General features: G+C 38.5%; 1 protein-coding gene across 1 annotated transcript in view; it reads right to left on the reverse strand.

The window, feature by feature from the left end:
• VWA8 (von Willebrand factor A domain containing 8) overlaps nt 1-25,883 on the reverse strand; it is a 305,649-nt gene that overhangs the window by 256,922 nt on the left and 22,844 nt on the right. Inside the window, exons 3-5 of the mRNA XM_074329337.2 lie at nt 17,605-17,735; nt 14,450-14,560; nt 3,954-4,121 (exon numbers count right to left, since the gene is read on the reverse strand). Of these exons, the coding sequence (XP_074185438.2) occupies nt 3,954-4,121; nt 14,450-14,560; nt 17,605-17,735 (410 nt within the window). The remainder of the gene's footprint in view (nt 1-3,953; nt 4,122-14,449; nt 14,561-17,604; nt 17,736-25,883) is intronic.

A 25,883-nucleotide genomic window follows, 5' to 3' on the forward strand; every position in this document is an offset into this window, starting at 1 on the left:
GCAGAGCCCGCCTGGACTTTCAACAGGTAAGTGTGCTGATGGGGATACTTCTACCACAGCATATGAACAGTAATAACTAACACGTATTGAAAACTTACTACATGGTAAGCACTTGCCATGAATTTTTCTCATTTAACATTCACCAGAATCCAAACAGACATTTAGTTCCTTTTCACAAGTGAACAAACCGATGTTCAAAGGAGCTACATACTTGCCCACGGTCCTGCGACGGGTAGATGGTGGAACTGAGACTGGAGACAGTACAGGTTTTGGAGGTATAAGTGCTGGCTGCAAACTCTCACTAAAGTGACCGAGAGCTTGTTATGTTATTATACCCTCTGAGCCTCAGTTTTCTCATCTATAAAGTGGGAGCAGTATCACCAACATTACTATGGCTGCTACGAAAACTAAGTGTGATCATATATGTGAGAGCTACTGGTCCATAGCAGGCGCCTGTTAAATGCCTTTCCTTCCATCTCTGCCTCAGCTCATCAGTGGTTCTTCACTGTCCGGGGAAGAATCCACAGAGCGACACAGTTTATGTGAATGTGCACATTCTGGGACACAGCTCCTCAGCTTTCAGCAGATCTGCAGAGCATATGGCCCCCAGGACAGGGCCAAAACTCCTTCCATGACACTCAGGTCCTTTCGTGGCCAGAATCAGTCTGCTTCTCCCAGTCTCGGCAACCACTGCACACCATCCCCTCAGCCCGCCTTCCCTGCCTCTGTGCTCCAGCCCATGTCACCACTGGGGCTCTCCAGACACATCACGGTGGTTCACCAACCCTTCCCACTTTGCACAGTGTAAATGCAGGTATCATTCAAAGCTCAGTACCAACAATATCAGCACTAAAATTGGCCCCTCCCTCCACTGGAACCACTTCTATAGCCCTCCACTGCGTCCTGTACAAGCTTCGGTCATTATACGTTTGTGCACTGACTTCTGTACAGGACTGTCTCATGTTGGATGCAAACTCTTGAAAGGACTTATTACCTCTAGCACATAATAGGACAAGTGTCTGGAGATTGAGTGCATGAAATAATTTAAAACCGTAATGACCAATCATTTCTAGCATAACCAAAATCATGATCCTACATTGAATTAAAAGGACTGACACTGACACTATGTCACATGCACCAGGAAACAAGAATCTGGCTCTCACCCTGTCTGAGAAACCAAGAGGACACTTTTCTGAGATGTGAATATTTCTATTTTCCACTTATACGAAAATGATGATCAGAATATAAATAAAAATTTTACAAACCGATCGTATGTTTCCATAACAACAAAATTCTACTATAATCACTTCCATGGAACCATTGACATTTTGAGATATTCAAATTTAGTATACGGAATCTAGCTAGAAATAAGAGAGGGTTTAATTAAGGTGCTGAAATCCTTTTATCATAGAAATTCTGTGGTTCTCATGAGACAGTCTATGAATACAGAAATTACGTTTACCAATAAAAATTATATATACTTATACTGATATTTACATTGGGAAAAGATGTAGTACGTCCTTCCCACTTAATAATAATAAGCACTCCGTGTGTACTAAGACCTTTGACCCCATGTGCCAACTGCCTACCCAAATAACACGTTCAATAACTTTGCACAGAATTCTGCTAAACAAATAACGAATATATCAAATTTCTTTTTATAAAGTAACTCCTATACTTAAAAAAATGATTCCATAATCTCAGTATTCTTTTCCAAATCACTTACTAAAAGTGGCAAGTAACTACATAGGGGCAAATAATAGTTATTTTGTAATTCAAAAGTATCTAAAATGTTCTGTATAATAACTGCCTATTTTTAAAATAACAAATGTAAATTATTACTTATATTTATATTTATTTATATTACTTATAAAATATAAATTAACATTTAAAATAAGATTTTTTTTAAAAATGAGTGATAAAAAAGGCTGTCGTGTCAACAAGTTAATTGTAACAATGAGAATGATTGAATTTAACTTTTCTTACTGATTAAATCCTCAAGTATCCCCCTTCTAATTATGTTAGTATGGTACCATGTTTATATAGACCCAAAAGAAAACAACTATACTGCACAATGAAAACACCGTCTAGGATCTCCCATAAGCAGTAGAGAAACAGGGCACCAAAAGGGTCGCCAGACGGGCTTCCGAGAAAAGAGACTCACACAGCAGGACTCCTGCCAGTCATGGGGCATCAGTTCAATCGGACCCGCTGGTGGTAGCATCTATTACTTAGCGCGTAGCGTGTTCTGGGCTTGTGTTAGCAACTTGGGAGCAGGATCAAGACGTTTATGACACAGATGGCTCTTGAGCAATCTGTAACCAACTCGGGGTAGTAAGAGTGGCACATATGAATGTCCACAGAACAGGTGCGAGAGGTACTACAAGCGCTCCACTGCAGAGGCGGAGCCAGCCGTCCCTGGAGACTTGCTTAGCCAGAGGGATGCAGCGTGGGGCAGCTGTTGCTGAGCAGACAGGGTGTCTCCTCGTCCTCTTGGGACATCACACGAGCCCCTTCTCCAAAGTCTTCGAGGAGTCCCGCATTCCCTTGATGATGCCTCTTTACACGCACTTGTACCACAGAATTTAAAGATTTTATTGCCCTTACTCATTCATCCAACAAATACAGAGGGTGCCAAAAAAGTACACATATTTTAAGAAAAGAAAAGACCGTATTAAAATCGTAATACAATGAATGAGGCTAGCATTCATTTGATTAACGCCATCTTTTGCGTGAACATCACACTACACATTGCTACTGTAATTCAACTCAACTTCAAAAAGTAACACGTAGATAACATCCCTTAAAATGTGTGCCGTTTTTGGGCACCCCTGGTAGTTACTGAACACCTACCAAGAGCCAGGCATTGCTCTAAGAGCTTGAGACAACATCAGTGACAAAAATCCTTTTCCTAGTGAAAGTTATAACCCAGTAAAGGGAAGCAGATGATGAACTGAAAACATAAGTAAGTAAATGGTGCAGGATGTTGGAAGACTTTATGGAAAAAAAAAACGCGTGGATAAGGGAGTGTGGGGACAGCGGGCACATTACAATTTTAAATAGGAGGGTGAGGGCGGCTCCATTAATAACAATATTTGAGCAAAGACTGGACGGAGGTACAGGAGTGAGCTAGGCAGATGTCTGGGAGAAACCATTCCGGAAGAGAGAAGTGCCTGTGAGAACCACCCATAAGGGAGAGAACGCCTATCCAGCATGTTTAAGGTACAGTAAAGAGAATTCTGGTAGCGAGAGTGGAGTAAGAAAGGAGAGGGACAGAGGAGGTAAAGCCCCAGGGCAGTAGGGGCCCACATCATCCAAGACGCTGTTCTACTGTGAGGACTTTGGAATTTATCCTGAGAAGAACAGGAAGTTGGTAGAGGGTTAGAGCAGAGGGATGACCTGACTCGCACGTTTAAAAGCGACCAGTGACTACTGTGGGGCACGAAGGATGGAAGCAGGCGGTGTAGTGAGGAGGTTCTTACAGCTCGGGCATCAGATGCTGGTAGCTTGGACCATCAGGGTATCTTTGAAATATCTTACTTATTTCTGTCAATATCTACTAGGCTTTGAGCTTCCTGAGTCCAAGAACTGAACTTTTTTCAGCTTTGTATTCCCACGACTGTCTAGAAGCCGTTAGTAAATAGTTGTTGAGAGACAGAAAAAGGAAGATAGGAAAGGAGGAAGAAAGGGAAGAAGACTTGACAGGAGAGAAAAAGGAAAGAATCGCTATTAGATTGGCAAGAAAAAGTCAAAAACCTTGGGCATTTTCTAATAAGGTCTGCAAATATGAGCAGAGCCTATAAAACTGAAAACTCATGACCTGACTTCAGCAGTTTGACACATATGGGCCATCTGCCAGTGTGTCCTCCTTCTGATACGATCATGTCTTATGTAACAAATGGCACTACCCATAGCTCAGCAGCTAAGAAAAACCACACAAATCCTTTTCTTACTTGGAGAAGTTTGTCGTAACGCTCGGCAGACATGAGGAAGCGTCCATCTTCAAGCTGCATCTCCCGATTTTCCAGCAAGTTGTTCAAAACCGGCAGGACATTCCTCTCCGCCTTTTCCAAGCCTTCCAAGATGAGCGTTCTGCCTTCTGTGGCTGCACGAACTGCACACTATTCCCAGGAAACAAAAGCAATCCAAGAATATCAAAGATAGCGGTGCACAGCCCCCTGCTACTTGTAATGCAAATTATACGTGTGACTCTTATTGTAAGGACCAGAAATCAGGAAAGCTGCGTCCCATAGCCTGGTTTTGCTCTGTCTGCCTATGTGACCTTAGGCAAGTGATTTTCTCTCTTTTGGCCTGTTTCCCCATGTGTAAAATGAAGACATTGGAAGAAATCATCTCTAAGGTTCCTTTCAGCTGTAACATTTCTGATAATGCCCAATGAAAAAGAAAACTAAGAGCTATCTTTGAATCGGTAACATAATTAAATGAGGAAACAGATTCTGTAACTAGAAAAGAGAAATGATGATTGCAATCTGCCCTGTCTATACCACAAGCTTCGCGAGGGGACCATGTCAGCAAGGTGAGAACACATGGAGCCTGTAACGTTTTAAGCAAGAGTCGCCATCAAAATGAGTTAAGGTTTATTGTAATGTTCATAGCTGCCAGGGTTACAAAATTACCAAAACAGAAAAAGGCTCAGGTTTTACACTGGCCTATTATAGACCAATTATAATGATAGTCCTATGAGAATTCCAAGTCTAACAGAGAAAAATAGGAACTAAAGTAGGCCCCAAATGGTAAGAGACAGGAAAACTATAATACAAAAAAAGTACTAACAATGTAAAACAAAACAAAACAAAACAAAAAACCTTTAACTGATAGATCCTAAACAAAATAGAAAAAAACTACTTTTCAGTCAAAATCCTTGAAAATCTGGTAAGGAAACACCCTCAGAGATGTTTCTCCCGCACATTCAACAACAGGGAAAGGGCTAATGCTGCTATTAATAAATTTCCACTGTCAAACTTGCCTTAAAATTCTCCTTCTTTGGCCTCCATGCATTACACACTCTTGGAAAAACTGTTTCTCCTTTTCTGCCTGCCCAACTCTGGGCAGCTGATGCCAGAACGACATGTCTAATCCACAGCTCTTCTTACGCTGCAAGGTGCGGCCTGAATAATCCTATTTGGTCACACAGTTCCAACCACCACCCTTATGCGAATGAGTCCCAGATCCAGAGCTCCCCCAAGCGTGACCATATAGTCCCATCAGCTGGTGTCTCCAGCCAGACTCCATAAGCACCTCTGGCTCCCCTGTCCAACACTGAATGCATCTTACTTCCCTACTGAAAATGGAACCACCATTCACCTGTGCCAGGATCTTCATTTCTATCTCACCTCCTACGTTAACTTTATCGCCATGTCCTAATGATTTAATTTCTTTAGTATTTCTTGAACTCATCCCTTCCACCCCTCCGAAACTAGCCCTTTCTACTTAGAGCTTAGTGGCATCCCTCCTACCTCCTCCAAAATCTTCCTCCAGCAACTGTACCATCTCTTATTTGCATTCCCTCTTAAATTCCCTCTCTTCTACAAGCATGTCTGTCCTTTAAGAAAACCTACAGTCTCCTGATACCATTTTATCCTTTCCTTTATCTTCCAGCCTCTTGAAAAATAGTGCACGGAGGCACTGCCTCTAATAAACTTCCATTACCCTTACTCTACTGAAACCACTCACTTGAAAGCACCGACACCCAAACTGCCCCAAATCAGGCTTTTTCTTGATCTTCATGTTTCCTTTTCAACCCTCTTCCCTTCATCCTCTCTTGTGCTTCATCGTCTGTCTTGGACGTTACCCAAATTGCTTTTCCCCTTGTTTTCCACGGCCCTTCCTCTGCGCCTGTCCTCTAAAAAGCAACCATTGCCCAGGGTCCTATCTTTAACCTTTCTCCTTCTTTTCTTAGCTAGTTCACTGGCAAAGACGTAAGCGACTCTGCCAAATCCTCATTCATTCATTAGGTACCCGTTACATGGCAGGCACTGTGTCATGTACGTTAAGGGCAACAAGAGATAAGACTTTCTCATTTCCTTGATTTCATTATTCTTGAGGACCGCGCCGTGTGACCCGAGCCTTTCTCCTGGGCTCCAGACTCACATTTCCTAATACCTTTTGAACATGTCCATATTGACTGATGTTCAGACTCAACATGCCTCATCAAATCAAGCTCATGACTTCTTCCCTAAACCAGGCATTCATCCTGGTGTCTACTTCAATTAAAGTTTCATTGACTCTCCCATCACCTGGGACTCATTACTTCTGATTCCTCAAACAATATATGTGTAACCTGTAAACGTCTTATGCGTCCACCATCTCTTTCCACTCTCACTGCTGCCATCCCCATGGCAGCCTTCACTCACTTCCTGCATTTTTACTAAAAGGGCTCATTGGAGCAGACAGCAGATCTCAATGTCTCCAGTCTCCAGCTCCCCTCAAGGTGATGTTCCACTTGCTGGAAGTTAGAGACTGAATCATGGCATCTGCAAAGTCTATTTCAACAGGAATATCCATAATTATGTGAGTTTTCTCAACTTTACTAAAAATATTTTTTAAATCCTCCCAAGCTTTTCTCTTATTAATTCAGCATTAAATTATTTATTTTACACATAATTTAAAGTGGCAACGAGAAGGGATGCTCTATAGTGTGACTGGCTCCAAAGATAAGAATATAAGAAGAGGGTTACAAAACTTATAACAGTAGTACAATTTCTTAGGGAAAAAAATGAAAAGAAAAAAAGTGACATGCAAAGCATCACCCAAGATTTTTCACTTTCCTCCCAACTTGCCCTTTGGTTATATTGTTACAGACCCAGAGCATATGCAAATTACAAATGTAATACTTAGGGTTAGGGTTAGGGTTAGGGTTAGGTTAGGGTGTGTGCAGGCAAGATACTGGCTAAAGAAGAAAACCTTAAGGAAATGTCATTAGTAACAAAATCTGAATCACTGCATTTACAGACAAAAATACTAGTTACTATTTCAGTATTACCTTGCTTCCTGATTCTTCCTTAAAATAGTCTATAAAATGATTCAGATACTTTCACTGCCAAACTTTGGTAATGCAACCTGGTCACATTTGTAAAGAAGAATGTGAAAAACAACTGGATAGTAAGTCCATTAAGAACTCTAATACATCAACAACGTATTGTACTGTACTATAAATCTCTGGCTTAATTGGAGATGTTGGAGAGAAAAAAAATAACTGTTACAAGTTTTGTGCCCAACAGAGGCAGAAACATCTTGTTCCCTCCTTCTTTCCCCACCCCCACCCCCATATTTACGCCCCCTTTGCCCTGTGTTCGCTCAGCACTTAAGTGTAGAAACACAACACAGTTTTCCTAGTTTTCTCATTAGACCTGTATTATCTCCCCAGCAGGATTCTCAGGTCTTAAGATGGTGAGAAGCCTGTCTTTTATGTCACTGGTACAAAAGCGGCTCACAGTAGCAGACTTTCAGTGTTTAGGGAACAAAAATGTAACCACTCAAAGATGCTGTTGTGTAAGTTTAGTAAGAGGTTTTATAGGAAGGCTAACAGTTATTAATATCTATGCCTGCACTTGATACGAGAACAGAACAGAACAAGTTTAACTGTCAGCATGAAAGATTTAAGCTACTTGTTTCAAAAATTTTCCATACAGATTTTTAAATAAAATAATTGTGGTATAATTTTTCTAGTGAAATCTTAAATAAAAAAAGAGAGCAGTGAATACATATTTTATGTGGAATGAATACTTGTGATCATTTTTTAAAGTAGAAATTAGATCAACCACAAGGATCCTTTCCTGCCCTTCTAGTTACAGAACTTCCAGGGACCTAATTTTCTCCAATAGAAATCAGAAAAAATGCAGCAAGATCCCTCTGGACAACCCATCTCATATCACAGCTTTAACAACCCAACATGTGGACACAAAGGATTTCAAGATAAAAGCAGCTGCATGGCCTAGAATCAAAACCTGCCTAAGTCCCTGTTCTAGATTTAAGACCTTAGGCAAACAATTACCCTGGAGGTCTGTGTCCTCATTTCCTAAATGAGAACAACCTCAAGGGGTATTATACAATATGTATCACTATTTACGAATCAAAGCAGCACTGGGAAAAAATATAAAGCTATGGAACCTATTAAAATATAAATTATTATGAATACAGCCATGATTTAATGAAAATAGATTCCAAAGAGCTTCAAGTTACTCAAAATGGCTACAGTGTAACAGCACTGAGACAAATGAAAAAAACAAATTTACATTTCGAGTTCTTTATTTTAAAATATCAGAATAGGATCAGCTTGATTGTTGGTTGCTTACCTGCTGTGAGTGACAGGTCAGTCACTGTACCTCCCTGAGCCTCCATTTCTGTCTAAAGCTACACTAAGGATGGTGAGGATTAAATGAGATAATCTGGGGCACGCAGTGCGCCCTTGACAAAGGGTCGGCTGCTGCTACTACGGACACTGCCATCCTTGTCATACTGTCGCCATCATTAGCGCCATCACTGCTCTTTCTGTCGCCATCATTAGCGCCATCACTGCTCTTTCTGTCGCCATCATTAGCGCCATCACTGCTCTTTCTGTCGCCATCATTAGCGCCATCACTGCTCTTTCAGGAAGCAGCACAATATGACAGAACAAAATCTAACCTCTGCAATTGGACAGATGCCGGTTTGAATTCCACCTCTGCTAGTTACCAGTTACGTGACCAGGGTCTTCTCAGACTCAGTGACTTCCCCTGTAAGTTAAGGACGTCATCTCCCTCCCAAGGATGTTTTGAGAATTAAATGTACTAGCAACACAACAGAGGTCTCCTCAGTAAAAGTGACTTTTATCTCCCTTGATTTGTTTTTAATGAATTACACAAATCTGTCGAATAGTTAACATTATATGAGTAGATAAGAGTTGGCCTGCGCTAGACAGCAACATGAGTAGGCGCCAAGGCCTGAGTGGTGACTAACAGAGGCCAGCGTGAACAGCAGACTTTCCCCAAGTGTCCAAGGGACAACTGGAGCGTTTTATAACAACATGGCCGCAAAGGATCCGGTGCAGAATTCAGCCACTCTCAACAACCTAGCTTCTGTAGGAGACGCTTTCTGAATTCCCATACTTGACTTATGAATGAACTTCTGAAAGACAAGCTGTAATTTTAACAGTGGTTAGAGGTGGAAAGTGGCTTCAGTATGCACAAATGAATCAAGTTTACAAGTAAATGGTTTTCCCTATTTGTTAAAATAAGTAAAAGGAATTTACACAAGATAAAAATCTTATTTTCTGATCAACAGCACCAATATTCAATTTATTAAGAGTTGCTTTGGATGACCTGTAATAGTAAAGCAGTCATTAAAAAAGTTAATCCTTATGTTTTTCTAAGAAAATTAAGAATAACCCCAAACAGAATAGAGTAAAATGTTATGTAATTGTTTAAAGTGCATTTTTATACTTAATAATAAATGTACATCCTGGAATGTCACAGTATTTGTGTCAAACAAATCAACAAGATGCAAATGTGAAAAGGGTTCTTGGCTTAAAAAAGTTAAAGAAAATCATTTGAACTTTCCCAGCCTGGCTTTCTACTCCCCAAATTATTCTGGGGATAAACAGTATCTTCTCTCAATCAGACATAAAACCTAAACATAATTTATTTGCAATTTAGCTAATTTGTATTAGCTTACATTTGAATAATCCAAGCAATTGTATATTGACTTAAAGTCTTCCTCTCCTTGGAATCACATTGCAATAAACAAAATTAATAATGAGAATGGTAATAAGTAAAGTAAGAAAATAATCACAACAGTAATAGATTTTTAAAGGGGTAGAATATTGACGATTAGGCTTTTTTGGGTTATTTTATCGTCTGAGGCAAATGAAAATTAATGAGGTAGCAAAATATCTTAGTCTCCTTATTTCTCCATAGGTTTCATAATACCAGTCATATAAATTTTCATATTTCTGTTCTTTAACCAAGTCTTCTTTTTTAAAAGTAATGTATAATCTGCTTACCAAAGTAATTGCATACAAAAATATTTAAATTACCTTCACATCAACAAGTGCATAAGTTGTGATCAATATTTATAAAGACAAGTATGGTGTAAATTTCCACACTTTCTTGACTGTAACTTATTTATTTCACCAGGCCCTCTATCCTTTTCCGTATCATTGACATCTACAGAAGCAATATCCAATGCAAATTAAAGTGTATTAATTTTGCAAAGTAAACACATGGAAATAGTCAATATTGACAAGAATCCACGAGGCAATCACTCATCATACACTGATGAGAGTATGAGGTGGAGCATTCAAATCTAAAAAAGTAATCAGAGATGATAGCAAGATATAAGTTAATATGATATTCACCAAGTGGTATTTATAACTGAAAATTTAGAAAGAACCTGAATAACCAACAATATAGGAATGCGGATAAAATGGGAATGTTAAATAAATAACGTAACATATATTTCATGAAAAGCTATTTGGACACTGAAAATCATATATTTGAGGAATATCTAACGTCACAGGAAGATACTCCTGGTAAAATACCAGGTTTTAAAAAAAGTAGACTATAAAATTTTATGTACACCATTGGTGTACACCATTTTTGTAAAAATTATAGATGATTAAATAAATACGCATATAGGCATACATAATAGAAATTAATTCAGAAAATTTACGCTGTTAGTCTTGACGAGGAAGATAACAAGTAGTAGTACTTTTTACGTCTTTTCCCGATGCTCTTTAGCATTTACTCTGTTATATTATCCTTCTTTACTATGTTTGTTTTTTTCTCAATGATGACAGGAGTTTGTTTCTTTTGTCCTCTGCACCAAGATAGTGCCTGACATAACATTTCAATAAATACTTGTTCATTGATAAATACTATATTATATATCTATAAAATGAGCATTTGACTTTTTCAATCAGAAAAAATAATCAGTATTTTGAAAGAAAATACCAAGTCCCCACAACAGAATAATTACTATTAACCTAATTGTGACCTTCGGGAGTAGCAGTTGAGTTTAACCTCCTACATTATCATCAGTCATCCTTAATCCTGCAAGAAAATAAGCAGAGATGGGTGGCCACGACCCTCCATTAGGACTTGGGAGTTTTTCCAAGGTTTCCAGCTGAAATGTCAATTAGTAAGTCCTTGGCTATCACTCACATGTGCATACAATGTCAACCACACTGAAAACCCCAAACTTTCTCTCCCAGTACCCAGCAGGTGGCCACAGGTATTTTTCCATTTCCCTTGGTCCTTCTAGGTACAGGCATCACCTCATGGTAAATGGAGATACTGCCTCTCCCTTGACCCCGGATACCAAATTCAACGGTTAAGAATATTACATAAAGAAAATTCTAAATATAAGGAAAGACCTTTTAGTCTAAGAAACATATGACCAGCTGGTAACCAACTGGTAACTTCATCTACGGAGAATTCAGATGGGAATTATTCCTTCTGGTGACTCAAAATAGATGACAAAAAGACAGATAGCACTTCCACTGGAAAGTGACACCAGGGAGTGTCACCCAGAGCCTGTGTACCCCTCACTTACTGAAAATTTAACAAGGTTGATTATCCAGAGGAGAAATCTATCATCAAATATAAATGCCAATTATATTTCAGACCGTTTTTCGGTGTCAGAGAAAAACAAGATAGTTACATTCTAGTGGGGAAGACGGACAATAAACACTGAAACAAAGAAATAATTAGGTAAACTTGGAGAGTGACAGGTGCTCTGAGGAAGATTACACTGCGTAATAGGAAAGGCGGTACGTGTGGCAGGGGGCAGGCATGACCGGTGATGACTTCAGTTAAAATGTCCTGAGAGTTTATAATCTGAGGAGGAGACAGCAATACACACAGCTGGGAGATGACACCACGGAGAGGAAACACCAAGTACGAAGGCTCTGAGGCTGGGAAGCATTTGGCCTATTTTTAAGAGAACAAGAAGACCACTGTCGCTGGAGTCTACAAAGCAGAAGAAAGAGGGAAGGAGGGGAAGTGACAAAATTAGGGCCTGCCGAGTGTCGTAGGCCGTATTAGAGGATCTGGATTTTACTCTGGGTGTGAGGGGCTGCATGGCTTGAAGCAAAACTGACAGGGTCTGATTATGAACAAACAGGAAGGGATATGAACTGCCAGGAAATGACAGAAAAAAACATGAAAATCAGATACAATCTCAGCAAATAGTCTGAAGCAACGTAGAGAAAAAGCCAACCGATCCTACACCTCAATCATAGACTCTGAAGGTGTCAGTGCTTTACGACTTCCGAAATAACTGATATTCATCATCATCGGTCGGATTCCCCAAGAAACCGTAACAGTATAAAATACTACCATCATTTATAGAGCACTTTAAATATTTTATAAACTGTGAAACAGATATGATATGAAAATATGCTCTTCAGAATGGCAGGAGGGTATATTGCGGAGTTTCATCTAGATAAGTTACTTCATGTTTCAAGAAGTAAACCTGAGCTCATCGATGAGTTTAGTTACCTAAAACAACTCAATTTCTGAGCTTTCTGAACAGCCAAAGTTTTAAGCTGTCTTTAAAATTACAAACATAAAAATCCACTTTCTCTTCCTCACTATTTTCATTGCAACAATCAATCCAAATAGAAAATCCATTCAAAAAGTATGCTTTTAAATCCATATTTTACCAAATAAAGCCAGTTCTTTCCCTGTCATTTAAATGTATTCCTATCTCCTCACCTCTACTTAGGCCATGGTCTTGTTTTCTAATCCCTCTCACCAGCACCCCACTATCCCAACTCAAATCCCACCCCCACATTCTCATCCATATTGGGTCCAGAAAAGAAGCAGGCATTGGAAAGGTATTTTTTTCCCGTTTGTAATTAAAAATAATCTAGGAAGTGAACCTTTGGCATCATGTAAATAAGAGTTCTTTACAATGTACTTATGTGCTTCATCCACAAAGGATTAATTTTTAACCGCTGAAAATCTAAGCTCAGATTTTCCTACTATTTAATGCTAAGTTTGATCACCATCAAGGAGGTGACAGCCATATCTTTCCATTTTAAGTACATTGTCCCTCTTGTAATTAATAAGTAACTTATGTGATAATGGGAATACCCTTGTCTCCAAAAATTCTTTCCCTCTGTGGTTTTTTACAATTATACTTTATTTTTTAATTATAGAGTAATAGTGTGCTCATGCAAAAGCTCCAGATTTAAAGAACTATGCAAGTTCCTTCCTCACCTCATCCCAGAGGCGCTGTCACATTTCCACAGAGGTAAGCTCTGTTAACTGATTCTTGTGTATCCTTCTGGAAATTTCAATGTATACACTAACGTTCTATATTTATTTTTACTTGTTATCACAAATGGGATATTATTTATACTGTCTTGCAACTTATTTTTTTCAATTACATTCTGGACCTCTTTCCTATCACTACCCATAGATTCACCTCATTCTTTTTAAAGGCTATAGAAAATTCTACTTGCCATTTTGTATTTACCTCATAAATGTACATCATTATAGTTTTCATTTATACTTTTATATGATATTGAACAAGGCTACGATGCCCATCCTTGTATCGATAACTGCAAGCTTCGTGTGAATAACGTTTGGAAGGAAAATTGCCAGAAACATAACTGCTGGGTCACAATGTATTCTTTTGACAGATATTGCCCAATTTTCTTTCAAATTGCACCAATTTATGCTCCCATCAACAGCAAGGCTGTTTCTTTATCCCTTTTTCCTCATCAGCAATAGCCATGTATAAATTCTTAAATCTTTGCCAATCTGAGAGATGCAAGAAAAAGAGCAGCTCATTAGTGTTTTAATTTTTATTTTTGTAAACAAAATGGTTAAGCATGTTGTCACGAATTTATTGGACATTTGAAATACTTTCTCTATGAATTCCTTATTTAAAGTCTCTGTCCTTTTTTTGTCTAGGTATTCCTAATGAAGAACAATAGTCAACATTTTAAGCAATATGTTTCAAGAAACGTGTAACAAGCTTCATTATAATATTCCTAAAATATTATTTTAGTTGGTAATCTGCCCCTAAGAACCACCTCTCCCCCTCAAAACAGCTTTAGTTCCTGGAAGCACATGTTTAATTTCCCTATGTTTAGATTGAGAAGAGTAAGTGCAGTAGAGAATTTCCTGCATTAAAATCCCCTTAATTCTTTTTAAAAAAATCAAATTCTATAGGCAACTAGTAGGAAGTAATTGAAAATTAAGAAATCAGCATAAGAGTCTTCAGCCAACATTTTAGAACCGTTAATTTCATCTACGGTTTCTTAGCGTAAACCAAGAAGGCATTTCCAGGAACAGAAGAATCTAAATCAAATCTGTCTACACACAGCACAGAACACCTATCTTTCACTACTACATTAGCTATTATTCTCTTTCTCCTTTAAAAATCCATTGCGTCTAGACCAGAGTCAAGAGTCACGTGTCAGAGCGAGACCAGAACTTGCCTGATCGATGTAAAAGGCGGTGCCTGCACGAATCTCTCGTCGCTGTTTGAGGTCGGTTTCGGTGGTGTCCCTGGACAAGGCGATGTATTCAACCTCCCGCTTGGTCAGCTCCTGCAGGCAGAGAAGGAAATGGTTCCAAAATAAAATCACATTCCCACTATTTGTCATGCTTTGGAGCTGACAAAGCCACTGCTCTAGAGAAGAGCATGTAAATGGAATTCTGGATTAAAACCTTTTGCGTCTCAGCTTTGAGAAAAAAGCAATAAACTGAGCATTAATCGAAACATGTGTATCTTTCTCCTCAAAGCTCTACTTCTACTGCACCCCATAATTTACAACTTAGTAATTATTTACTACCTAAGCAATAATAATCAAAATTAGATCGTATGAATCTTCATGTCTCCCATAGAATTCTTTTCAAATATCATATGTAATAATTTGGCTACTTGGTTTTCTCCCAAATGGTAGCCATTGTGGCCAGTAATGGTCATCTTTTCTTAAAGGTGATTTAAATTAATTTATTTCAGTAGCCAATGTTTACCAACTGTGTACAATATGTTAGGTACGCTACCAAGTGTGGAAATAAGGTAAATGCCAGCAGTGAGGTAAACGGAAAAGACAGACACATGTAGCTATTCAGGATGGAAGAGAAGAAAAAGGATGGAAAGAATGGGGGAGAAGGAGGAGGACGGGGAACAAAGAACTATTTCACGAAAAAAAAAAAATCACATATGATTTGAAGGGGAAACCATCCAGAATCCATTTGTTTTAGAATTTATCCATCCCTGAAGTCATTTTTCCCTACATATAAAATCTATGTACACAGAGTTTGTAACATTATCCTTGGTTTTACAGTGTTGAGTTAAAAACAATGGCATCCTCTAACCAAATAAGGTGTACAGTATGCTTTTACTAAACAGGGAGAACAAATTAATTTATTGGAGTATAAAGAAATAAGTTGAATGAGCATGTGATTAATGACCATTAATGTCATGCTCATTCAACTTTCTTCTTCTTACTCCAGTAAATTACTTTATACTCCAGAAAAGGTATTTTTTCCTCCATCATATCTCCATGTGATATTGATAAAAATATATTGTATTCAGTTTTTTTAAATGTGGCTGCTCCCATATGCCCATAAATTGAAGTATACATGGAAAGAAGGAAACATTTTTTAATAGAGACACATCCTAGTGGTGATCCCAAAGGATGTTTTTCTAAACAAGAAGGAGTTGCCTGTGAGAGCGCCTTTTGGAGTCCAGGAGCGGGTTCCCCTTTCGGCAGACACCTCCTTCTTACTTCTGAAGCACTTCCCCGGGACCTTCGTGCGTGCTTCACTGATTGGCTGAAAGGGATGCCCCTCACGGAAACACCCTGTCATTCACACTGGCTGACAAAGTGACCTGTGCCTCTTATCACTACATTGGACCACAGTAATACCCTGAATGGCCACACCAGGACACTGTCCTTGGTCCTGACAGCTGCATCCTGGGACAGCTCGCCAGCCAAGACCTGCAACGAAGCACCCCCTGTTGCCACTTCAGAGGCTCACAAACAGCACCCAAGCAGTACGTGGGGGTTGCGGCAGGTCTGTCGAGTTTTGCTGAACCATCTACAAAACTATGTGAGTTCAATACAAACACAACTATCAGATTATTTCTACTTAATTTCTCATTGGTTCAGCAGGCTTGCCCCCAGATTTCTGCCTTAAAGACTTCACCTACTATAGCTACTACTAAGCATAGGACCTTTTATCTAACGGCAACAGTACCCACTGCAGAGCTTGCAAGGCAGCTTACACTTGTCAGTTTTCTTCTGTGTATGCCCACATCCCAAAGCGACCTCAGCTGTTTCACAATATAAAGTTATGTTTTCACATACAGGCTTCACACTTAGAGACTTATGTTGTGTTTTTGAACCGACAAGACTCCTATAACCTCCTAGCCCTTCTCATTCCATAGCCCTTCCTGACAAGCTTCAAAGTCTTGCCAGAAACAAAATCAAAGTGAGATGTGATGGTCTCTGAAATGAGCCAGGTAGAGAGAGCACATCTTAAATAAAATTAAAGAGGCTCTAGACCTGGGATTCTCAGTAACTGACTCTGCATTCTTACACGAGACACTTTTGCCTTGTGTACTATTAATAATAAAGTGAGGCTACAATGGCATAAATTGGTTCTAGGAACAACAGTTATGACAGGTGCGGGCTAGAGGGACTTAGGTTCTGATTTGTTTACTGCGTCATCATTCCTGTTCTACATGATTTGGAAGGACCATGATAAATTCACCACCGACATAAAAGAGTACACGAAGTGTATTTCAACGGCATAGAAATCAACTCTTTAATAACACAAGGAAGGTTTAAGCAAGGTTTTTCTCTTTATCCTAAAAAGCATTTTCAGAACAAAACAACGTCACGTGATGACATTCTTCCTCAAATCACTAGAGCAATGTCTATTAATGCCGACAAAATAGTAAAAAAAAAATCTTGTACATGTTTTTTATGAGGGGTTGAGAACTGAATATTTCAACTCACTTCACAACCATGCTTAGAGAACTGCAAACATTTCAGAGAATGACATGTCAGAAAGAAGAGACAATATGAGATTTGAAGTTTAGCTCCATCATTCACTAGCTGGATAAAGCTGGAGTGAGTTATTTAATGAACTTGTTTTCTCATCTACTTAAAGAAAAAAAAAGACATCGTATAACACAAAAGAGATATTCTACAAACCTTAGGCTCCCTTTAAAGAACACTTAACATCAAAAAAATCAAAGAGAATTGTTTGGCTTTTGAAAATGTGGATCTGAGCTAAAAGAATGTCCCCTAAGTAGAATAAAATTGTTTTGTTTTGCAGTCTGAGTGGCTGATTCTATCTGCTACTCATTGACTGAATTTATAGCTCTTTTCCACTGGAAGTAGAGACGTTTCTAGTTAGAGCAGAAATTTGCTCAAGCTATGAAAGGGAAATATGCATTTGCTTCCCAAATAACTTATTCCAAACTCTTTATAAATACATCATCCTTCAACATTAACATTTTTTTTCAAGTAATGACAAATCCTGATATTTTTATAAATTCTTAATCTTAATTTATTTTACAACATAACTTATCAAAGTTCAGACCCTTAGGAAAGCACAAGAAGCTGCTGCTCACCAGGTACTGCATAGCAATGGAGCGGCGAAGAGGCCCAGGAGGTCCTATTAGAAAGACATCTTGCCCCAAAAGATCCTTCTGCATTATCCATCGCAGATGTTGAATTACAGATTGAGCCAGAGAGTCTGAAACTTAAAGGAGGAAAAAAGATAACATGAAATGCAAATCAGATGTATAATATAAACCTCCAAGCAATCAATGAAGATAGTATATTACACTAAAATACATACACACACGTATACGTATATACACATACAATGATACACACACCTGGTGAATTTTCACTGTTTTACAATAAAACCATCATTATCAATATGAAAACAAGACAAAGTTTATGATATCACAGAGTTACATCATCTAACACTTAAAAGCTTATAAGAACATTTGAACCATCACTTACAAGTGTCACCTAAGGAATGAAAGTCATTTTCAAGGGTGATATGAGGAATAAATAGTATCATTACTTCATCAGTGTCAGAGTCCAACCCTTTTATTCTAAAACGGGGATATGATCAAATCATCCCAGACAATTAATGATTATCGTAGTCTTGAAAAATGTAAGAAAACTAGATTTTAACTTAAGTTTGCAATGGGTTGTGAGATCTCAAACTTCACAGTTAAAAAGTTTGGCGAAGGCTTGAAGGACTTCTTTAGACTTTAAGTCTATTCTTCTACACCAACTCTTTTGGGAATAAAAGACGACTCCATACAATGCCCTTCTAAGTCTACCCATCAATCAGCCCATCTTCTGCTTAAGCATTTTCTAGGATGTTTGAATCAACACAATTAATTTGTGTTTGCTCATCTGTAAATCACCCAGTGACCCAGCACGTGCATCCCAAGGTACATAATAAAAACTCTCACGCTTGAACACCAGGAGACATATATAATACTCAGAGCAGTGTTATTCAAAGTAAAACTGGAGACGAAAGATAGATTAAAACAACAACAATGGAATGTAACAACAACAAAAGAATGAACTACCACTACTTCCAACAATATATTTAACTCTTACAAGGTATGATACCAAGTGACAAAACTAAGTCTCAGAATAAATCACATTATGATACTATTTTGATAAAGCTGCACAAACTAACAAATTGAATTCATTATAAATGCATTCATATGTGATAAAACAGTGCTTGAAAAAGCAAAAGAGCAAGAGAATGATAAATTCAGGATAATGGATACCTGGGCACGGAATCAGATTCTCCTAAGAGCTTCAATGGTATTGGTAATATTTTAGTTCTTAATTTGGGTATGAGCTGCAGTGTTTGTTTTACTATTGTATTGCATTTTACACACACACATACATACACCTGCTCCATACTTTTTAAACTTTCTATAATCACCCAGTGAGATCATGAAGGAGTTCAAAGAACTCTTACCAAGGACTAAGAACGCTTACCTAGGACTAAAGCTGTGCTTTTTATCGCCCTCTAAGAGCACAACATGGCTAGAGCACAATATCACCTCCCCCGCCCCCAAAAGCTAACATCTAATCATTTGAAAAAATAAGAATACATTTCTGATTCTCTTCTGCTGGGAAGATCACGGACAAGGTTTTGGGCAGCATAGTTGTTTTATTATTTCACGGGTGTCACACCAAAGCATCTTGTAATTTCCTGAAACCAAGTGCCCCTATGTCTGAAAGTCAGGAGACTTGGCTTCTTTCCTTCCTCTAGGAATCCTCTACGACATTCATGGATGGGGGGGGGGGTGGGCAGAGGAGGGGAGGACATCACCCCCAAGGGGTCAAACACTGGTTCCTAGAGAGGGGCTTAAGAAAAATTCTTAGATATTACAATGGTCTGCTGTCCACCAAAGGACCATTGTGCATAAACAGATATACAGAGTATCTATGGTGCTGAAATGTCATGGGGTTGGGAGAGACAATTGGGGGAAAATGCCTTTAGGAAAGCGATAGTGAAAAACAGATTGAGAAACATTGCTCTAAGACCTGTGTGTCTGAGAATCTAGCAAGGAGTTTCATGATACTAGGATGCAATTCACCTGAGCCTGGAGAGTCACCCTCCTTTATAACTACCAGATGGTCACTGCACTGTTTTCTTTCCTACTTCACACTTAAATCCATCTTTGTGATACAGTCTACTCTTTCTTATTTCAAGATGAGTCCGTCCGCTTGCTGCTTGGGAATGAAACAAAGTAAGAGTTAAGAAGCTCTAACTTCTTGATCAGTGAAGTTATACCACGTTCCCTATGCGGCAGCTCTGCTACTTTTTCTTACTCTGATATCAAACAGGCAATTAAAAACTGAAACACGTGGGTGGTGTTGGGTTTTTTTAATCTTTATTTACACAAATCTCAGCCACAGGCCTTCCCCACACAACTCCTTTGTATTCAACCTTGGACATCTGCCTACCCTTCCATTACCTGGACTTGATGATTTACGAGATTTTCGGGGTTCTAGAAGGTAAAGCCCAGTTGGTCTCTTCAGCTTCCTCCCACCTTTTATTATTTATAACTATTTGTATCTACTCATAATTACAGACTCTCAATTTAGTTCTGTATACATATGATTCCATTTTGAATGCCTTGACCTTGGAACGATACTCATTTTCAAGAGTTTATAAAGTCAAAAGCAGCAGTTCCTAATCAAATGTGAGTTCTGCCCCTCACATGTTGTCTGTGTGAATAAAGTGCTGAGGTTTCGGAATATACATATATTTTTAGCAAACTAGAGAAGAATCATAGTTATAGCTATAATCACAGAGCAGTGTGTACACCAATGCACTTTCTTTCTCTTTTTTTTTTTTTTTACCTGTCCTTGTCTCATGGCAGGGATAGTGTGAGGTAGAGTAAAGCATTGGTTGGAGCAGCCAGTGAAACCAACACATTGATTAGCCAGAGTTACGGCTCTTTTTTCTTTACTCAGTTCTAGTGTTTGGGTGAGAGCTATTAGCTCCGCGAGTTGTGTGCTGCCCCAGGGGGAAGGCTTGTATTTTCTAAGATACTATGTAGAGTCACTACAGCATCTCTAGTCTTTTGTATGCTATTTTCTACAAAAGAACTCTCATCAGTGAAGAGAGTCCAATCTGGGTTGTCTAGGAGTGTTTTTTTGTAAATCTGCTCTAATAGTATAGGTTTGTATTAAAATTTATTGGCAGTTAATTCTTCCTCCATCTCTGGGAGGAATGCAGCAGGATTAGGGGTGGAGCAGGTCCATATTTGGATTACAGGACCTTTTAAGGCGGCTACCAGTGAGCCCGTGACTCTTATTAGCATTTAAAGGCCCTTGAATGTGGTGTGGGGCACAAACGGTTAAGTCTTGCCCCGTTGTGAGCTTGGTGGCTTTGGGAACTAGGAGGGCAGCTGTAGCTATGGCCTGGAGGCAAGCTGGCCAGCCGCACAATGCACTTTCTTAAGCAGGAGAGAAAGGCATGGAGTTCCTGAAAGCTGGAACCCTGGGAACTGTGTATAAATAATGCTGAGCATGCTCGTGCAGTGTCTTCTGCTCAGCACGATCCTTCTGTGTGTTGAGAACCACTGGCCTAAGGCCCATCTGACGATTCCCAGCGATCTCTTCCATTACTCTTGACACTCAACAGCGGTTCTCAACTACCATGTTTCCCTGAAAATAAGACCGGGTCTTATATTAATTTTTGTTCCAAAAGACGCATTAGGGCGTATTTTCAGGGGCTGTCTTATTTTTTCATGTACAACAATCTATATTTATTCAAATACAATCATGGCATCTTCTTCTGGAACATCGTCATAGTGTAGGAAATGCGTCCGTATGGCCTACAATAAGCCCCCCCTACTGGGGCTTATTTTCGGGGGAACACGGTAGTGGCAGTATTGCCAGTGCTCTATGCCTGCCAGAGGCACTTGGAAACGTCTGGAGGTACGTTTAGTTGTTGCAAAGCTTCCAGGGATGAGGGATAATTCAGTACACTGCTGACACTTAGGGAAGCTAACTACAATACCCAAAACAGTCCCATCTGTCCAATGTGTCAATGGCACCCTGTCGAGAAATACTGTGTCTGCGTCAAACTTTGTTTGTCCCCCAAGGTTTCTGTTGCTTGCATACCACTAATGAGTTATTTCTAATTAATCACAATTACACCCAGAGGAAGAGTTCCTCTCAGCTTCCCCTACCTCTGAAAGGCGAAACTGTCCAGGAGGCACGTCAGTAGTGAGTAAGTTCTACCTTTAGCTTGAGCTTCTAGATGTCGGGATAGCTAAGGCCCACGTCACCACTACATTTCCAGTCTACATAATTTTCTTTCTTTCTTTCTCTCTCGCTCTCTCTCTTTCTTTCTTTAATTAAAGTTTATTGGGGTGACAATTGTTAGTAAAGTTACATAGATTTCATGCGTACAATTCTGTAATACATCATCTATAAATCCCATTGCGTGTTGACCACCCAGAGTCAGTTCTCTTTCCATCACCGTATATTTAACTCCCTTTATACTCATCTACCTAATTTTCTTAATTTGTATAAGCAGCTTCTGAATCCTGGGGATGGCCTTGGAGTCTACGCTATACCTTCACAAAGACCTCTTCTTTTCCCTGCTTTGATCTACTCTCGATAACAGTAATAATAATGGCTATAACTCACTGCATTCCTGTCAAGTGCCAGGTGAAAATTCAAATGATTTTTTGTATAGTATCTCAGTTGATCTCACAACAACCTTAGGAGGTAGCGGACGATCGTAGGTAAGGATACAGACTCGAGCCAAACTGTTCAAACCCCAGTTCTGCTGTTTACTAGCTCTGTAACCTGAACCAGTTATTTAAACCCTCTGTGCGTCTTCTCCAACTGCAGAGTGGGTACGAGAAATGTCCTTATTTATAAAGTTGTTATGAGGATTTGGTTAGGAACTTAGCAGTGTCCGGTAATAGTAAGTATCATTTAAGCATTTGTTGAATACTCATTACCCTCATTTTATAAATAAATTAAAAAATCAAAGTTCTGAAGGTGGTAGCATTTGTCCACAGGTGATAGGTGCATAAACCAACATTCAGACTTACACCGTTTGAGTCCAAAGCTTTCTCTCCCGGCATTAAGTCCACCAAAATCTTTTTAACAGACTCTACCTTCAGGTCCAAGACTTTCCCGACAAGTGTGGACCTCACAGGCTCCCTCACGTTGAGTGGACTTGCTTTTCTTGCCATTAATTCTGTTTCTTGCTCTGGGATGATACCAGTGAGATCTTGTTTAACTCCTTTTATTAAAATTTCAAATTCATTCTGTTGTTCTCATATCAGAGGACCCACTTCTTTAAAAAAACCCCAAAATTCCGTTTCCACTTATCCATATTTTAGGATAGTGTATTTTGTCAAAGAAAACATTTAATTTGTCAGGAAACTGCATGAAACTACTGCGAGAAAGCATTATGCACGGCCGTGCGGTGTCGGCGGTGCATTTTACATTAATCTTGAAAATAGCTGTATTTTTAGGATGGCCTCAAGAAAACATGAGTCATACTTAAAAGCATTCCAGAAATAGAAACAAGATGTAAGACTGTACATTACGAACATGTGCAAAACAAACTGCCAAATTGCCATGCATAACCGAATATAAACAGCCCGGTGCCTAAGAGAAATCCCCAACTGCAATGTTTTCAGGCACAAGATGCTACCTTTCAGGAGTCCACAGAATGACAAAATTATGTCAGAATAATACCAGAGCTTGATTCTATATCCTGCAATTTCCTTCTCTATGTAAAAAATAAAACATCTGGTTCTAAATCCCTTGTACAATTCCTAGCCAATATTTGTTTCAAAAAAATATGCACTATTTTTGCCCAGGCATAGTCAAGGGCTTTAAAATAATTCTACTCAAGGAACCTAAATTATAGTTTTCTCTCTTCACAGACTCCAATTTGTCATAGATGGAAAGATTAAAATTTCAGAAAATTATGCATTGGTCAAATTCCATTATAATAAATCCTTCAAAACTAGTGAGGTTTTCTTAGTATCCCAAAAGGCAACATAATAGAATGGGAAGAAAAAGACTTTGAAGCCAAACGGACCTAATTGTGATTTCTTATCCTGTCATTGACCAGTGTCCTCCGACAAGTATTCTGAATCTTCCAGGACTAAGGTTCCTTATTTTCAAAAGAGAGGGAATAACTGAATCACTAAAGACGATTATCATGAGGATTAAAGGTAAAGCACCTTGTCCACCCCTCAGCCCATAAGAACCAGGCAAGGAAGGAGTTAAAGAGACTGACCAGTCCAAGAGCTGGCAAGAATGTGGGGGAACTGGAACTCTTCTACATTGCTGGTGGAAATGTAAAATGATACAACCACTTGGGAAAACAAAATACCAGTTTCTTAGAAAGTTCAACACTTACCATGTGATACGACCATTTCACTTTTAGGTATTTACACACACAGAAAGTGTATGTCCAGACAAAGAATTGTATCTGAATGTTCAGAGCAACTTTATTTCAAAAATCTCAGAACGTGTCCATCAACAGATGAATGGATAAACAAATTGTAATGTTTCTATACAAAGGAATATTACTCAGCAAAAAAAAAGAAATGAACTATTAAGACATGCAACATGGAAGAACCTCAAAATAATTACATTGAGTGATAGAAACTTGACAAACATAGTATATATTGTATGATTCCATTTATATAAAATTCTAAAAAATCCAAGTAAATCTACAAAGTAGACCAGTGATTCCCAGAGACTAGAGGAACTAGGGACATTATAAGGGGGCACAAGTAAACTTTAGGGGGATAATGAATTTATTTGATCAATATTTTCATTATGGTGATGTTTCATGGCTCTACATATGTTCGAACTAATTAAATTGTACACTTTAATTATACGAAATGTACTGTACATAAATTATACTTAGTAACAGTTAACAGAAGATTAGAAAAACACATATTAAAATGTTAACAGTGTTTATTATTAGGCTTATGGATAACTGAGTTTTATCCTTTGTGTTTTTCAATCTTTTACAAGTTTTTTGTACTGTGTTTTATTTTTGTAATGGGAACAAAAAGTGCTATTTTTTTAAAAAACCATATTGCAAATTAATAATAGCCATATGGGAAGTAGGGAAGAACTGTGATAAAGCAGCAATATGATGGATGACATACATTAGAACACAATTTAATACCCAAAGTTCAATTTGCAACTCAGCTCCTAAAGTGTTTATCTACAAAGTGTTACTAAATTATGATAATTTCCCAAAGATATGTTTGTTGGTCTTAGTATAGCTAGTCATATTCATGACAAGACAATGACAACCAAAAACATAAAATGAAACCAAGGAATGACCTTTGGTTACAAACACATCTCAGAAGAACCAGCAATTTTCAGGTCCTGTCAAATGAGACCAAATTTTTTAAACATAAAGCATGAACTTTTTATTTTTATGAGTCAGGTCGCAGAAAAAGCAGTTCAAACTTACAATGAATGTATTCTTTGCTTTAATAAAAGTTTCACTTTCAACATGGGTTTTTTATTAGATTTAGCTAATACATGCTTACCATAACAAAGAAAAATCCAAAATGTAAAAAAAAAAATAAAAAAAAAAAAAATTTAATGATCCCTGTTGACCCCTCCCATTCCTAATCCTACTCCTAACCCAGTGTTTCAGGAGGAAGTCAAAGCTAAGAGCCTGGAGTGTAGCCTTCCACACTTTTCTCTACATGTAGACAGACATCTAAAACACCTGTAAAAAGTATTTCAAGAAACATTTTTTAAACAAAATGGTATCATACTTTATATACAACTCTGCAGTCTGCAATTTTTGCTTCCTATCACATAGACAGCCTCTAGGTTCACAGATATAAATCTAATTTAACCTTTTCTAACAGCTGTACAAGATTCCACAATGTGGATTTACAATAATTAAGGCAATCCTTCCACTACTGATGCACTCAGATGGCTTCTAGCTTTTGTCACTACCAAAAACAACAAAATGCTGCAATATATGTATGGTACATATTAATATCCCTTTTTATGTGCTGATTTTTTCCTTAATGGATAGAACCTATAAATAAACTGCTACATCAAAAGACATGTATATTTTTTATTTTAATAGCTGCTATCATATTACTTTCCAAAGAGGTCACATACACTCACGCTTATACCAGCAATGTGTGACGTCATTTCCCTGCAATCTTGTGAGTACTGGACTTTATAATCCTTTTCAACTTTGCCCGAGGTGATGTATGAAAAGTGCTATGTTATTGTGTAATTTGTATCGCCCTAACTGTTAAGCAGGGTTAGAACACATGTTCATACACTTATTGGCCATTTGGATTTCGTCCCCTAAATCATGCCT

This window comes from Rhinolophus sinicus, chromosome 16 (genome assembly GCF_057876585.1).
Source record: "Rhinolophus sinicus isolate RSI-liver-muscle chromosome 16, RSI-T2T, whole genome shotgun sequence".
Lineage (NCBI taxonomy): Eukaryota > Metazoa > Chordata > Mammalia > Chiroptera > Rhinolophidae > Rhinolophus > Rhinolophus sinicus.